The sequence below is a fragment of the Gopherus evgoodei genome, chromosome 13 (genome assembly GCF_007399415.2).
Source record: "Gopherus evgoodei ecotype Sinaloan lineage chromosome 13, rGopEvg1_v1.p, whole genome shotgun sequence".
Lineage (NCBI taxonomy): Eukaryota > Metazoa > Chordata > Testudines > Testudinidae > Gopherus > Gopherus evgoodei.
In genome coordinates, this window is record NC_044334.1 from 18604436 (window position 1) to 18620590 (window position 16155).

A 16155-nucleotide genomic window follows, 5' to 3' on the forward strand; every position below is an offset into this window, starting at 1 on the left:
TTCAGAAGTGCCTAGAATGACTTAAGAAGCTAAGTCAAACTGACTTTTAATGGACTTAGCCTCCTGCGTGCTTGAGTCACTTCTGAAAATGGGACTTAGCCTACTATGTCATTCTAAGCACTTCAGAAAGTTTTCTCCTTTGAAATAAAGGACAAGTCCTATACTCGGCATTTAGCTCTTCATCATCCTACCCCATGCTCCTTCTAAGAGAATAAACATCACTCACTTGAAACGGGGTCCAATAGCAGCCACATGTCGGTTCAAACTGCTCTTTGCCCCTCCAATATTCAGAGACAGGGATCGCTGCAACAGGCTGGAGAAGATTTCAACCTGATCAGAACTGCAGTACTTGGCTATTTCAAATCTCTGCACCAGAAACTGAGGAAATAAAAAACAAACGAAAAATGTAGCTCAACAAAACCAGAACCCACCTTGCATTTCTCCCATTCTTATGCACCTCTGCAAACATGAAAATGTCGCCCGATACTAGGCACAAAAGTACTACAACCGTGAACAGTGCTACTGGTCCAAAGGCACAGAGCAGCTCATTCTTGGTGCCTGGTGCCTGCATTCTCCCAACCTATCATTATCCGAAGTGTAATATTGCAGAAAGGGGGTACTTGCATCTATCCAGATGTAATGTGGTGTGACCTCTGGAGGGCAAGGCCGTGGCTGACTCTCTTCTGAAGCAGCTAATGGATCTGCTTCTTTCTGCTCAGCAGAAAACAGGCCAAATTTCTGCTCCACTGTCATTTGCCAGGCTCCTGCCATTTCTCGCATGAACTGTGAAAACAAAGATTAGTGTTTGTTGCTTTGAGTGCGTTTACTTGTTTGCAGGACCTAACCTCCTTCTTTGCATTAGCATGGAGCACACTAGATCTGAACACCCCATAACATCTGAAACTTTGAAATTCATCAGAAAGGTATGGGGCTGATCATAGCTCCCTGCACATATTGGGAACTTCTTCCTAAATTACCTGAGAAGAAGTTCTGGTTCTCAGTCATTGTAGCTGTTTTGACATGCAGTAGTTTCAGCATTTCACTGGCTGCCACTACACTGAGGAGTTACCACGCCATTACTGCTAGATTTAGTCACATTTCAAGAAGTACAATTGTTTAGCCCGTTACAGGAAAATAATAGCTCTAAAAAAACGTATCCTGTCATTCAGGGTATTAATGCCAGAAACAAATGGCATTGCTAGCCAAGTTCCTTTCACTCCTCAAAAGAGGTGTTATGGCAAAACAAGAGAAAGGAAAACTCAAGCCTGGTCTATGTACAAAAGTTGTATCAGTTTCTTAAACTGGTGCAAAACAGTTCTACAGACACTCTTATTTCAGTTTAAACCAGATTTATTTAAGATAAACTGAAATCAGATACTTTGAAACCAAAATAAAAGAGTGTTCATACTGGAGTTTGCAACAGTTTAATTACATTGGTTTAAAAACCTAATTAAGTTAAACTGGTGCAATTTCTGTGTGCAGATAAGACATGAGCCTGAAGGTACATATCTAGAATCTGTAATTAATGCTACATAAGAGAAAACTGCCAGCACATCTAGCTTAATCATTCACGTATTCTGAAAGTGAAAAAGCTTCTCAACTGAACTGGCTGAAAGTACAGCAAGCGATGTGTAAATAAAATCCACCTCCAGCTGTACATCTGGAGAATGAGATTATCCACGATAACATCAACTCATTAGCACACTGGGAAATCTTGACTCAAGAAATCAGTTGCATTTAACATGCCTATTTTGCAGATTTATTTTAAATGAGATTTTACTCCTCTCTTTTTTCTTGAAGAAAAACCTAAATCACTGAATGAAGCTCCCTACCGGTACTTCTATTCCATTCTTAGCAGCAAGTAGCCACTCCCAGCAAGCAATTGCTGTTTCCATGCCATGTTCAGTAAACATTCGCAGGGGGCCCCAGCACAAGTGATGCAGGAGCTGAGGGTCACAGTCTGAAAATAAACATTCATACAGATTTCTTTGACAGAGAAAAATAGGAAATAGTTTTCAAGTCAGCAGGAAATAGGTCTGCACAATTTGTGACAATCAACTCCAGACGAATAACGTCTAGCTGTGACTTCAAGAGGTTTTCCCTGAATTAAATTTACTGGAGAGAACACTGTTCTGCTTCAGTTTATACTCATTGGGTTTGTGTACAGTAACTCCTCACTTAAAGTCATTCCGCTTAACGCTGTTTCGTTGTTACATTGCTGATCAATTAGGGAGCACACTCATTTAAAAAGTTGTGCAATAATCCACTCTTACGTTGTTTGGCTGCCCGCTTTCTCCACAGCTGGCTTGCGGAGTTTTGGAGGCAGAAGGGAGTGGGGAGGAGCGAGGACTTGGTGCGTAGGCTTCCCCTCCCTCCCCTGACTCCCGGCAGCAAGGCAGCTGATTGCCCTGGGCAGAAGAGAGGGGAGAGGAGGAGGATTCGGTGGGACTTCCCCCTCCCTCCCCCCCCACTCGGCAATCAGCTAGCTTGGAGTTTAGAAGGGAGGGGAGGGAGAGGGGAGGAGCCGGGACACAGCGAGCAAAGTAAAGAGAGAGGAGGTGTGGGGGGAGAAGAGGTGGGTCAACGGTGGGGGCATGGGGTAAGGAGTCGAGTGAGAAAGCTGAAGGTTGAACCCCCAGCCTCTGGAACCTATCCCCCCCGTTTACATTAATTCTTATGGGGAAATTGGATTCGCTTACATCGTTTCACTTAAAGTCGCATTTTTCAGGAACATAAATTACAACATTAAGTGAGGAGTTACTGGATATTGCATCCATAATTGTAGTTTAGTGCTAAGAGCATCAGCACTCAGAAGTGGAAAATAAAGTTCCATTTGTTTTATTACCTTTGCTACTTATTAGCATTGCAGTCAACATAAACATGGCCTGAGTGTAGCGTTCAGGCTGGCTTGGTTCTAGTGCATCATTTAGCTGCTTGATCATCAGTTTATTCAGGTCAGATATCCGACCTGTAGCATTTGAGAAATGAATCATTCCAGCCACCTGTAAGACATATTGCTTTGGTCAATGGTGATGAGAAAGATCTCTACATGGCTGACATTGTTTTTTTTACTGTTTGGTACATGCTGGAGTCTAGGCGTATTCACACCTCAGCATGGAGATCCAATGCAGGCCTTGATATTACATCTTGCTAACATTACTGAGTACACACAAAGAGGAACGAGGGCTTTATTTGCAATTGAAATATCAAAAAATCTTTACAGAACCAGAAGTGAAATGATCTCCTCAATGAGCTATGTGTATTATGCCCTAAACCTACAAAAGATGATGTTCATCACAGTCTTTGTTTAGACATACAAGATGATGCTTTCAAATGGAGGATTAAGTAGAATACAACTATAATAGCAAAGAGGCAAGTACATCTTAGAAAAGCAACATGCCCACTTAGGGAATTCCATGAGTTCAGGAAAAATTCTATAGTTACCTCTCCGGCATAGCGATTGCGCAAGTTAAGAGAAGACATAAAGTTGGAGTAATCTTTCTTCACACAGGCTGGTCTCTCAGTTAGCTGGGTTGCCTATAAACAACAGTTGTAATTGGTATCAACTGTTACTATACAAAAACTGTGTTATCCATATACGCTGTCTGGACTTTTAAAACAGATCATCCATTCAGTGTCAAAAAACCGAGAACACTAACAACTGGAATATTACCATGGCTACCAGAACACTATCAAAGAGCATATAGGTTGATCTCCCTAATACTGCATTACGCTGGTGTTAATGAGCAAATAAATGAATCACTGGTGACAAAGCTCCTTCCCCAACATTTGTTGCCACATAGGGCTTTGCTGGATCAGGAGTTCAGGTATAGGCAGGGCTCTACCAAATCCACAGCCATGAAAAACACATCACAGAACATGAAATCTGGTCTCCCCCCATTAAATCTGTTTTTTGGTATGCTTTTACCCTATACTATACAGATTTCATACCATGCCACCCTTCTTCTGCACTGTTGCCTTCAGTGCTGTGCAGCCGGACAGTGGTGGCTGCTGACTGAGGGCCCAGCTCTGCATGCAGCAGCTGCCACTCTCTAGCTGCCCTCGTCTGAAGACAGCACCACCACCAGCAGCAGCAGCGTAGAAGTAAGGGTAGCAGTACCACAACCCCACCCCACAATAACTTTGTGACACCTCCCCCCACAACTCCTTTTGGGGTCAGGACCCCTACAATTACAACACTGTGAAATTTCAGATTTAAATAACTAAAATCATGAAATTTATGATTTTTAAAATCCTATGACCATGAAATAGACCAAAATGGATTGTGAATTTGGTAGGGCCCTAGGTGTATGGAAGAGCAGCATCCATGAGGCTGTGACTCCTCTTCTGATGAATAGAGTGGGAGAGGGGGACAGTGGCAAGGAGCATGCAGAACCATGGCTCAGCCCTCCTCGTGTGCCAGTTTGCAGAGCTGTGCAAAGGAGGGAGCATTCTGCCTCTGACAATAGAATGTCATGTTCTCACCATCCCCCTACCTCTTTGCATAACACAAGGGCTCCTGAGAAACATGACTCTGAGGATATGGCAGCGCTTTGAAGTTTCAAGTGTGGTTGCAGCACCAGCGCTGGGAGAGAGCTCTCCCAGCGCTGCACGTACTCCACGTCCTCTATAGGTGTAGCTTGCAGTGCTGGGAGCAGCACTCCCAGCGCTTTGGCACTGATTACACTGAGGGCTTGTCTACATCAGGGAGTTACAGCGCTGCAACTTAGGAGGTGTACACATCTGCAGGGCATCACCAGCGCTCCCTGTTTGCAGCGCTGGCCGTACTCCCGTTTTGTCTCGGGTGTAGAGGATCCAGCGCTGGTGATCCAGCGCTGGTAATCAAGTGTAGACACTTACCAGCGCTTTTCTTGACCTCCGTGGAATAAGCAGGTATCCCAGCATACCTGAGGAAGCCTCTGGTAATCAAGCTGGTCTCCTTCCCCAGCTTGCTCTCGCGTTCCCCGAACCCCGAGCAAGCAGGTCTCCTTCTCTGAGGTTTGCTGGGTGGTTCCGGGAACGCGAGAGCAAACCGCGGCGAAGCTGGTCTCCTTTCCCGGTTTGCTCTCTCGTTCCCCGAACCCCCGAGCAAGCAGGTCTCCTTCCCTGCGGTTTGCAGGGTGGTTCGGGGAACGCGAGAGCAAACCGCGGCGAAGCTGGTCTCCTTCCCCGGTTTGCTATCGCGTTCCCCGAACCCCCGAGCAAGCAGGTCTCCTTCCCTGCGGTTTGCAGGGTGGTTCAGGGAACGCGAGAGCAAACCGCAGCGAAGCTGGTCTCCTTTCCCGGTTTGCTCTCTCGTTCCCCGAAGCCCCGAGCAAGCAGGTCTCCTTCCCTGCGGTTTGCAGGGTGGTTCGGGGAACGCGAGAGCAAACCGCGGCGAAGCTGGTCTCCTTTCCCGGTTTGCTCTCGCGTTCCCCGAACCCCCCTTGAAGCCGCCCAACAGCGCTGCAGTGTGGCCACATCTAACACCACTTGCAGTGCTGGTTGCTGTAAGTGTGGCCACTCTGCAGCGCTGGCCCTATACAGCTGTACTAATACAGCTGTAACAACCAGCGCTGCAAAATTTTAGATGTAGACATGGCCTGAGGCTTTACAGCGCTGTATCTTGCAGCGCTCAGGGGGATGTTTTTTTCACACTTCTGAGCGCGAAAGTTGCAGCGCTATAAAGCGCCAGTGTAGCCATGGCCCAAGTCACTACTCTGTTTGGGATCTCCTGCGGGAGCTCACTTGTGCCCTAAATTCAGGACAACAAGTCATGATATAGCCAAAATTTCAGAACTACAGTACTTGTATTGCAATTTCAAAACAAATAAGCAAAAATATAATTACGTCTCTATATTCCCCTTCTCAAAAGAGCCAAAATTCCTATGGATTACAAATCAGTGGGATTAGCTAGATGCCATCAGGCAAGGATCATTTAATTTCTATTTTAAAATCACCATCCTGATATTGAGTCTTATCAGAAAATCCACATGGCTCAGCAAGAACACTGAAAATCCAGTATTCAGCTAATAACACTCTTCTGCAATCCTGCCTCGTGGCTTGCTCAGTTCACTGGCAGGTAGATTAACTTGTGACAACTATTACATGCTTCGAATGTCATGCCTGTGTAATAACCAAGCAGTGAACCAAGGTCCAAAGTAATAAAACAAGAGATGAGGAAAAGACCATCAGCCTCTCTGATTAACAATGAAGGAGTTTTATTTTTATTTTGATATACTTAGTCACTCAGATCATCATTAAAGGAAGAATTTCATGTACTGATTTGAGAAAGTATACCGTCACGTCAGAGTATAAACATCTAATGCAGCTTAACAGTACACGTGAAGTAGTGTAATGTAACAAAGTCCACATACGTATACGCACATGGGCAGTACCTGCCATCAATGGAAAACACGCAGTAAAAGAACATGTTTTGGGGTGGAAATGTAACAACATTCATTCAATGGCACTTGGCCGACCTTGTGCTGTTATTCTGAGAAGCATCACCATTTGCCTTTTCAGATATACAACCACAAGTAATTATATAAATGGAAATACTCTATCATTTAAAAATGACATATGTAATACTAAACTCTTGCTAAAAGTACATCAAAGACTTTAATATAGAGTTTTGTACTTAAAAGACACAAGATTTACAGTTTAACTTCTTGTATCTCTTACCTCCCAACCATTCAAAGTAGGAAGAACACAGTTAGAAGACACAATCCCCTTCATTTCAAAATCAAGGGATGCTCCAGAGTTGGCACCTGGTATGTTATTTGTGATATGCATGACTTACAGCATATAGGATTACTTTGTTGATGTCTGATACTCACCCCCAGGGTGGTGTTTTGTCTGTTGTAGCCTGCAAAGTGCAGAATGCTTTCTGTAGCCATAGCCAGCCCGGTGTGCTGAGACAAGCCTGACACCCAATTCTGATGTTTGTTTAGGTACTCCTAACAGACAAGGAATTAAATTCTTCTGAAAAGGACTGTAATTTTCAAGAGCAGCTAGCTCATTTCAAGTATTACACATATTGAATTACCAAAAGATTTATTATACACACATCTGACAATCTATTTAGTTAGGTTTAATCCTTGTTTTCCTTTCCAAATATTGCTCCCTCAGCACTAGGAAAGCAGGACTTTTGTTCCTAAGACATTAGGACTTTTTATTTTAGGTTTCTGGGATGAGATTTCTCAAAAGAGATTTTTCTTTCTTTTGTACAGGGGATAAAGCAAATCTAATAGGGTCTAAAGTTTGAAGAAAAGATCATAATTTTGAAAACCACGCACAAATGTTCTGCAAGAAGATGAATTTTAGACTCCTTGTAAGAGGAAGTGAGGAGGAAACACTAACTGTCTTGTTCTGCTAGAAATGAGTGGACACTATTTTTTCAATCTTCTTTTACAGGAGGGAACACAAATGTCACAGGTAGATCTGGAGTACTATAGACTATTCTTGAGCCTCTCCAGAAACTGCCACATCAGTGCTGAGGGAGGAAGAGAGGTAGCAGAAAGCAGGTTACTCTAGAAACTAACTTGCACTAAAGATTAGCCCCCACCTCCCAACACAGGGTTAACAGACATGTTATTCGGCTCCCATGCTACCATGACTTTTTTTGATTTTATCAAATATACCACAGCACATTTACTGGTACCCTACAAATGATAAATAATTAAAACTAAGCTGTAATTGAGTAAATAAATTAAAGTACATTTTGTGACACATTCTCTGATTTGTGTTTGTGCAAACACATTCTGCTGGGCTCAACAAAGTCCTTGCTTGCTAAGTCACAAAATTCAGTAGTTTACCATGGTCTTGTAAGTTAGCATGATTCTACTGTATTTGAAAGAGAATTAAAAATCTGAGAAAACCTTCTCTCTCTAATAGCAAAGCAGCAAAGATCTTGTGTTCTGATCACCTGCTGAGAATTTTAAAATACATGAATTTTTATGCACATTAGTCAGAACTTATCACTCTCATAACACTGAATCAGAGAGTAATTAAACCTCCACAACATTCTGCATTCTTAATATAGAATCAAAGGTGAACAGAATGGCTGACATACTGAACATTAATTTGAATAACTTAGCAAAGATATTGTTTCAAGATTACTTTAGAAACAAAATTAAAATGATACTGATTTTAATGATGCTTCCATTATTGGGGGGAGGGGAGGGAAATAAGAATCAGAATAGCCAAAACGTTACAAAATAAGTATAAATGCATTTAGTCGAATGATACTGTTATTTCAAGGTACATGAACTTTGTATTTTTCTGAGGATCATAAATTATTTCTTCACAAATTCAAGTTAGTTACCTGAAGGTGGGATTTTGTGACAGAAGGAGCCCATTTCATTGCTTCTTGAAGAATCATCCCACAGCGTGCAGCAAAGTCCTTCACTATACTCTAGGAAAAGTGCATTGACACACCAGTCAGCCAGCCAATAATTCACAAACAGCATTGTGCTTACTGGCATAGTAAACAACATTAAGGGCACCAGCAAGAGACAGTTCAAGAGACTTTTAATAACATTAAGATATTGAAGGCTATTTACAAAGTGTGTTCTGGGAGGCAGAGAACTGTTATGCTTAGTAAGGTGCAATTCTGAAACAGGGAAATTCAGAATGAACTTCGAATGTCTGGTAGCTAAATTACAGCACACGAGCCTTACCTTAGAAGGCACCTTCAAAACAAGACTGTTCAGAGTGGCTGACTGAGACAAGTCAATTATACTACTTTTTGCCACTAAATCAAGAGATACCACTTACCTCTCTGGATTCATATGTATCAGGCACAGTGATTCTATACGGGGTGTCTGGAATGTCATAGTATGGTTGGTCCTTGTGAATGTCCTAAAATAAAGTATGTTAAAGTCTCAATAAAAAGCAATTCACCCATGTCTGATGGACTTGTTTACTACAGATACACTTTTTGCTTTGTTAAGTCAGTTTGCTAATGACAATATCCATCCCACAAAGCAGACTCTTGCATTTTGGGTTTGTTTTCAACATGACCATAACTATAAACTATGTTATGGTTTAAAAAGAAACATTAGAAAATAAATAAAATAATACTTCTATAGCACTTTTCCTTCTTCAAAACACTTTGTATACAATAATGCATTAATCCTAAATTAAAATAATCAAACAAGACTGCACACTTCTCACCTCACATAGGAATTCTGAGTTTTAACTGATTATTAATGTTTGTAACATATTTATGATCTTTGGATTAAGCTGATTTCAGAAATGTAAGTTATTATGAAAGGTGTCTTTTCTTGGATATTACTGAGCAACTTGAAACGCTAAATATGCAGATCTTCAGGCAAAACCGTTATCGTTATGAAATGAATAATTTAACTCAAAGAAAAAAAAGGGGGAACACTACACCACTTGCTGAATGATGTATAAGATATGTTTTGCAAACATGCACCTTCAGTTGTATCTGGTATCTCTGTTCCACTGTTATGAAAACTTTGGTCAATATACATGCATTTTCTATCAGCAATAAAAGGATTAATTAGAAAGTCCTCACCGCGCTAAGAGAGAGTGACAGTGTCTGGAGGATATCTAACATGGTCTTCAGCACAGTTCCACTCCACAGTAAATGAGGGAACCTAAAATAAAAGAAGTTCACACTGAATAGACAGAAGTGAAAAAAAATATGCCTTCACCAAAAGGCGCAGAAGATACACAAAGAGCAATGTATCTATGCGTAAACCTATACCAAACATAAGGAATTAAGCTGATCACGGCTTACAACAGATTGGAGTTGTCAAAAGCTCTCTTTGAAGGCAGACTCTAAGAGGGGAGATTTCCAAGGGCATAGAGGTAATCGGGTACACAACTCCCACAAAGTCAAGGCAATAACGTCAGGCTAGACTACTTCAGCTCTGTATCACTCAAGTGTGCCAAGGAGGAAAGGAAAGGGAACTAAAGAGTAGATTACCATTTTAACCTAAATTTTGTTTAGTTCTTGATTTTGGGTATTTTCTGTCTCCACACATACTAACAGGTTTCAGAGTAGCAGCCGTGTTAGTCTGTATCCACAAAAAGAACAGGAGTACTTGTGGCACCTTAGAGACTATGCTGAAATAAATTTGTTAGTCTCTAAGGTGCCACAAGTACTCCCGTCCTTTTCACACATACTAAATGCACTATACATTACTGGCCAGCAGAGGGCTCTGATGGCTTTGTTGAATTACACACAGCATGATAAAGCAGAGTATATTTTTGCATTTATTTAACTTCTGCGACATGATCATCTTGTGTGGATACCAGAAAGAGGATTGCAATAGTAACTAAGCAAGGATTTCAGAACCAGGATAACATTTTCGTAGCCCTCTAGGCCTTTTTTATTCATCAGAAATTTTCATCTTTGCTATATACAAAATGACTGTTCAACAGAACTGGCAGTCATGAAATCTAAATGAATGCCCTATTCAATTGCTTTCTTCTTCTTGATAACCCAGTAGTCAGTGTGAAAAAGGTAATATTGTAGGGATGTCTATACTCACTTATCTACAAGACCAGATAAGTATTTGTCTGCAACCCTCCTGATTCTCTTGTGAATGTGGTTAAAATTCACTAGCAGAAAGTGAGCATGTCTCTCCAGCTCCTCTTCATTCTCTTTAGTTTTGGCCTAGATGATCCAAAGAGAAGCATGACACATTTGTGTTTTTAAAAAGACTTTCACAAAATGAACACACACTTTACACTGTCGTTCTCCTTCCCACATAGCTTACTTTATCAGCCATCATTGTAAGGAAAGCGTCAAACACCTTATCTGCAACAGCTATCACACACTGCATCATCCCTGGAGAAGAATCAAGAAAAATGTTGTGCTCTGTTATAAGAAATAAAAATTTTCCTTGGATACTGCACCATTAACAGTTAAACATGTTTATTTGGACTCAGCCAACACTGAATCAAGCTGCTTTCCCATTCTAAATAGTATCGGGGGTGGCCAAGTTAGTCTGATTTCACAAAAACAACAAGGAGTCTGGTGGCACCTTAAAGACTAACAGATTTATTTGGGCATAAGCTTTTGTGGGTAAAAAACCACTTCTTCAGATGTATGGAGTGAAAATTCCAGATGCACGCATTATATATTGACACATGAAGCGAAGGGAGTTACCTCACAAGTGGAAAACCACTTATTCTAACAGTGTTCATTCCAGCAAGAGCAAGGTGTTTTTTTAAAGCTGAAAATCAGCCACCACCAGTTGAAAGTAGCATTTCAGTACTTATATGCCATAGCTCTGCAGAATAGTCACTTTGTTTATCAATAGAATATCTCAAATTAAAACATGAATAGTTTAGCTATTTGGTAAAAGTGATTTCTACAGGTTATACTGTATTTTAACAGGGGGCATTTATATTCAAGGGACTCTTCCTACATATTTGCTACCTTACACTTGCTGCAGTTCTATGTAATCCAGATGAAATTACAAGAGATAAACAGGTACATTTCTCAGTGGGGGCTGGGGAGGAAGCATAATTGCAATCACATTTGCATACTAAATTAGAGCTATTAATAATTCAACAACAAAGTGTCGATGGGACCAAGTATCAACTTCAGAAGTTTCTGAAAAAAGCACTTGGGCAGAGTTGCCGCAAAACCTCACTCTGAATACAAATGTTTGGCAATGGTTTTGATTCAATGGGCTACCCAAAACAAGTTGAGAACCAAAGAATAGTTCCATAAACTGAAATCAAACCTCTTTATGCATATAGTGACAAGTGACCATAATGCTGTTTCATCAGTGAAATTTTCATGGAGAAGACTGTCCTGTCTGATTCAGTCCTCTTCCCCTCATGCTTTTCAGCTAGTATCAGCTGCTAGCATAAACTTTAAGCAAATAAAAATCATCCAACACTATCTGTAGGAAATTTGACTGAAACACTGAGTATACCTACTCCATACGGCTATATTTACCAGGACATATCTCCCTGAGTATGCACATACTGCACTGACTCAAGTAAAAACTTAATGACCAAACTACTCTAAACATAAAGGTAACTAGAAATTCTCTAAGACTTTGTCTATACTGGCAACTGAATAATAATGCAGGTTCACTTAAAATTGACCTAATTCCGTTAATTTTGTTCTAAAAGATACTAGCCAGACAAATTTTACTCTCTTAGGTAGCATATAGCCTAGGTAATCTTACCAGATTTGTCTTTTTGAATAGCTTTATCCTCAAAATAGCAAAACATCACTTGGAAGCGATCTTGGTCTGTTGAACGTAATACCCTAGGAGGATAATAATTTAACACATCACACAAAACTAAACATGGAAACCATGCCTCATCCCTACAATGCAGTGATTCTCAAACTTTAGCAATCCACGGACCCCCATTTGGATTTAAAATTTTTCAGGGACCCCCAAGCCTCCCTGCTCAGCCCTTGCCCTGTCCCCTTCCCCGAGTCCCCACTCCAGCCCCAACCTCTCTCTGAGGCCTCATCCCCGCTCACTCCATTCTCCCTCCTTCCATTGCTCACTCTCCTGCACACTCGCTCACTTTCACCAGGCTTGGGCAGGGAGTTTTGGTGCTGGAGGGGATGCAGGCTCTGGAGGGAGTTTGGGTGTGGGCTCAGAGAGGGAGTTTGGGTGGAGGAGGGAGTTTGGTGTGGGCTCTGGGCTGGGGCGTGGGGTGTTCCCGGCCAATGGGAGCCGTGGAGTTGGTGCTCAGGGTGGGGCAGCACACAGATACCCCCTACTCCCACCCGTGGCCGTAGCAATATGTCAGCGGTTTCTGGGCGCGGTGCGGAGCCACGGCAATTAGAAGCTTGCCTTAGCCCTGCTGAGCCACAAGATTTTTAGCATTCAGGAAGCACTGGGAGGAAGGGGGGAGGAATTGAGGGAGAGAGGGGGAGGAGTCAATCAGCAGGGCCCACAGACACCCTGGGATACCCTTGGGGACCCCAGTTTAAGAAATATTGCTATAGTACATACCCACACATCAAAAAACCAAATTACAGTAAGATTTAACACCTGAGCATTTGGGTCTGTTTTCAGTTAACAAGGGTTTAGGGAAAACATTTTTTGCTACTAGGTAAACAATTCGCATTGTTGTTAGACGTGGAAAAACTTGCACAAAGTTCACCAATTTAGTGAGTTAGTTCTGGTGTATTTCTACAAACAAACAGTGATCCCACTCTTTACATGCTGTGTTTGCTCAATATGGCAATGCCTACCAGTATTTAAAAGACTACTTACAAAATGTCTGAAAGGCTTTTGTGAATAAAAATATTTGTCCTTACGTTGTATGCCTGTTTGGCATTAAACAATAGCAGTTGTTCCCACCTTCTCCAGGAAGAGCCCTCTTTAGCTCTCACTCACACTCACTCTTTGATAGCAGTCATTAGGAATTTTGTATCAATTTTGCCAGTGTCCATTCCTGTGTATTTTTATTTGCAATGCCGAAATGCACCAGTCAAGAGCAACAATTGTATATTGCATCTACTGATTCCACAACCATGATAACTATGAAGCTTCATGGATGAGATTCTGTGCTATGCCTCCAAGAGGTTTAGCACAGGACTCGTAGTTCAGGGAAGAGGGAGTTGAGGATGTTTTAAACTTGCAAGAGGTTCCTCGAAAAGCTGCATTATGGCTGTCTTCATTGTTCCTGCACCAGGAGTTTGAGGCTTTTGGGATCGCTTTATGTCACTGCAGCCCTTTTGCCTGCCACAAAGGGGCCTGGGCAGAGATAAAGATTTCACTCCATGGGTGAAATCCTGGCCCCACTGAAGTCAATTACAAAACTCCCATTGACTCAAACAGAATCAGAATTTCACCCTATGTTGTCCAAGTCTGACTGAAGAGTTCATGAAATGCCAGAAACCAAAGATTACAAAACCAACCTGCAGTAATAAAAATATACCTCATGTACTCTAGACGGTAAACAGACAGTAGATAGGTAGACATGGCGAAGTCCAGCTTATTGATCAGAGCAGACACTTCTGGAGGAGGATCCAAGAGATTTATGATGGTGCTCCGTAACTCATTCAGTTCAGCCTAAACGTAAGCAACTTCAGAATAAGAAGAGATAGCCAACGTGGTGGCACTGTCTTTATTTGCATTCTGAAAAGGTTTAATTTAGGTTACACTACTGATTATACCATGCCTTTAAAAAGAAAAAGCCTTCACACTGTCATTTGCATCCAAGTAAAGAAGAGATAAAAAAGGCACATAGCACTTATTGGTGGCACACAGTGAAGTACTGGAATAGTGCATACGATGCATTAGTGCGGCAGCAGGAAACATCAGTGCTCTTATTCAGAAGAGGTCAAGTTCAAGAAATACAGCCCACAGTTCATTAAAAGCGAGGGACAAACTGTCTGCTGGAGTAACGAATTAAATTATACCAGCAAAGAATTTGGCTCTCAGTTTTACCCTTGTCATTCATCCTTGACTTTTTTTTCATCTTACATTGTAAACCTGGGGGCCCCGCTCAGCCTGCTGCCAGCCTGGATGGACGGAACCCTGGGCCGGCAGCGGGGCTGGTGGCCAGGACTGGTGGCTGGAACCCCAGACAGGCAGCGGGCTGAGCCGCTCAGCCCATTGCCAGTCTTGGGTTCCAGCCGCCCATCTGCACAGCCCGCTACCAGTCTGGGGTTCCAGCCGCTGGCCCCTGTAAATGTAAAATGTATTACTGGCATGCGAACCTTAAATTACCACGAATAAATGAAGACTTGGAACACCACTTCTGAAAGGTTGCCGACCCTGGTTGTAAACAATAACACACGTTTTTCTGTTACAGTCTATCATGAAAATACAGGGAGAGAAAAGTGGACAAGTACCAAGCCATAGGCAATGGCAAAAGATGAAGGCTCAGCTGGGAGCCACTTTAATAGAGAGAACTACAGAATGTCATTTTATTCCAAAACCAAATTCATCCCATCATTGTTCTGCAGATTTCATCTGCCAGACACAAAAGGAGAAAACACAAAATCATCATTAGGTTTCCCTTCCCACAAAGACCTGATTTCTGTATTTAGCCAACAGAGGATTGTTGCTGCTAACAAAAACACACTTGTACTACTTAATACTCTTGCGTTTTGTTCTGTTAAGTCATGCACAGCTTACAGGATGCAGCACTGCATTTGAAAAGCTATTATTTAATGAAGGGAGTCAGTGAAAACATTATATTGTTGTTGTAAACAGCATATATTGGTTACTATCCAATATATTATTTAAAGCCTGAAGGAGCATAATGGAAGAAACTGTTTCTTACAGAAGTCACAGTGTCATTTTTCATCGCAGAGTTGTACTGAAGGACAGATCGAAGAGGTTCTTTGCTGGGAAACGTAAGTAGTGGAGACTTAGTGGCTATCTCACATACCCCTTCATACCATTCTTCTGGCCAAAGACCTGTAGTAGAAATTTGGAGGGGCATGGAGGGGAGAGAAAGACAAACCATGTATAGGAGAAACATCCTAATATACTCCCATTATATTGTGTCAACTGATCTGGCTACTATAGAAACCTAAAATTAGTTTAGTGGTTTATTTACTGATCCTCAGTTGGTTATTGCCAACCTATATTAAGATTCAATCCGTGAAAATAAGTATCACCAAGTTTTGTGCTACGTCTTTAAACCATCTTCTCACACATTCAGGTATGTACATTCAAACTAATGGCCCACTTTCCAAGCACGTAATAAACCTGTTCAGACGACTGCAGGTGAAGCCTCTCAACGTATAAGCAGTTTCTACTTTGCCTGTGTGTCATCCCTGACCATCCCACGCTAGATCACAGCCATCACACATTTATATTTTCACATAGAGTCCACTTGTGAACTGAGGATGTAAACAATAATAAATTGTACATTTCTGTAGTCTAGTACAAGGCAAAGTACAGCACTTTGGACACAATGCAATCTGTCATCAGAGGAGTACCTGGTAAGACACCTGCCCTGTGGTCCGTTCCCAGTTACCCCTGGTCCTTCTAGATCTCTACAGTCTGTGCTAAACAGCTGATTTGCAAACTAAATAAACCTAAGTCTCTCAAAACATCAATGCATCTTTCCCACCGGACGTTTTACTACCTGATCCCTCTACAGCAAATCCCATAAGCACCGAATACAGCCAAAAGTCACGGAAGAGCTTCTGTAACCTGGGTTTGGCCTCCTTGATGGGTGGCAAACGTCTGGTGAGCT

General features: G+C 41.9%; 1 protein-coding gene across 3 annotated transcripts in view; it reads right to left on the bottom strand.

The window, feature by feature from the left end:
- The window catches only part of PI4KA (phosphatidylinositol 4-kinase alpha), a 93907-nt gene that overhangs the window by 22865 nt on the left and 54887 nt on the right, over positions 1–16155 (bottom strand). For all 3 annotated transcript variants that reach the window (XM_030583519.1, XM_030583518.1, XM_030583520.1), the window contains 15 exons: positions 16045–16153; positions 15232–15368; positions 13879–14012; positions 12162–12244; positions 10734–10804; positions 10506–10630; positions 9524–9605; positions 8758–8841; positions 8306–8395; positions 6819–6938; positions 3445–3537; positions 2846–3002; positions 1833–1960; positions 625–783; positions 227–378 (listed from right to left, as the gene is read on the bottom strand). In XM_030583519.1, coding sequence (XP_030439379.1) covers positions 227–378; positions 625–783; positions 1833–1960; positions 2846–3002; positions 3445–3537; positions 6819–6938; positions 8306–8395; positions 8758–8841; positions 9524–9605; positions 10506–10630; positions 10734–10804; positions 12162–12244; positions 13879–14012; positions 15232–15368; positions 16045–16153 — 1724 coding nt within the window. The remainder of the gene's footprint in view (positions 1–226; positions 379–624; positions 784–1832; positions 1961–2845; positions 3003–3444; positions 3538–6818; positions 6939–8305; positions 8396–8757; positions 8842–9523; positions 9606–10505; positions 10631–10733; positions 10805–12161; positions 12245–13878; positions 14013–15231; positions 15369–16044; positions 16154–16155) is intronic.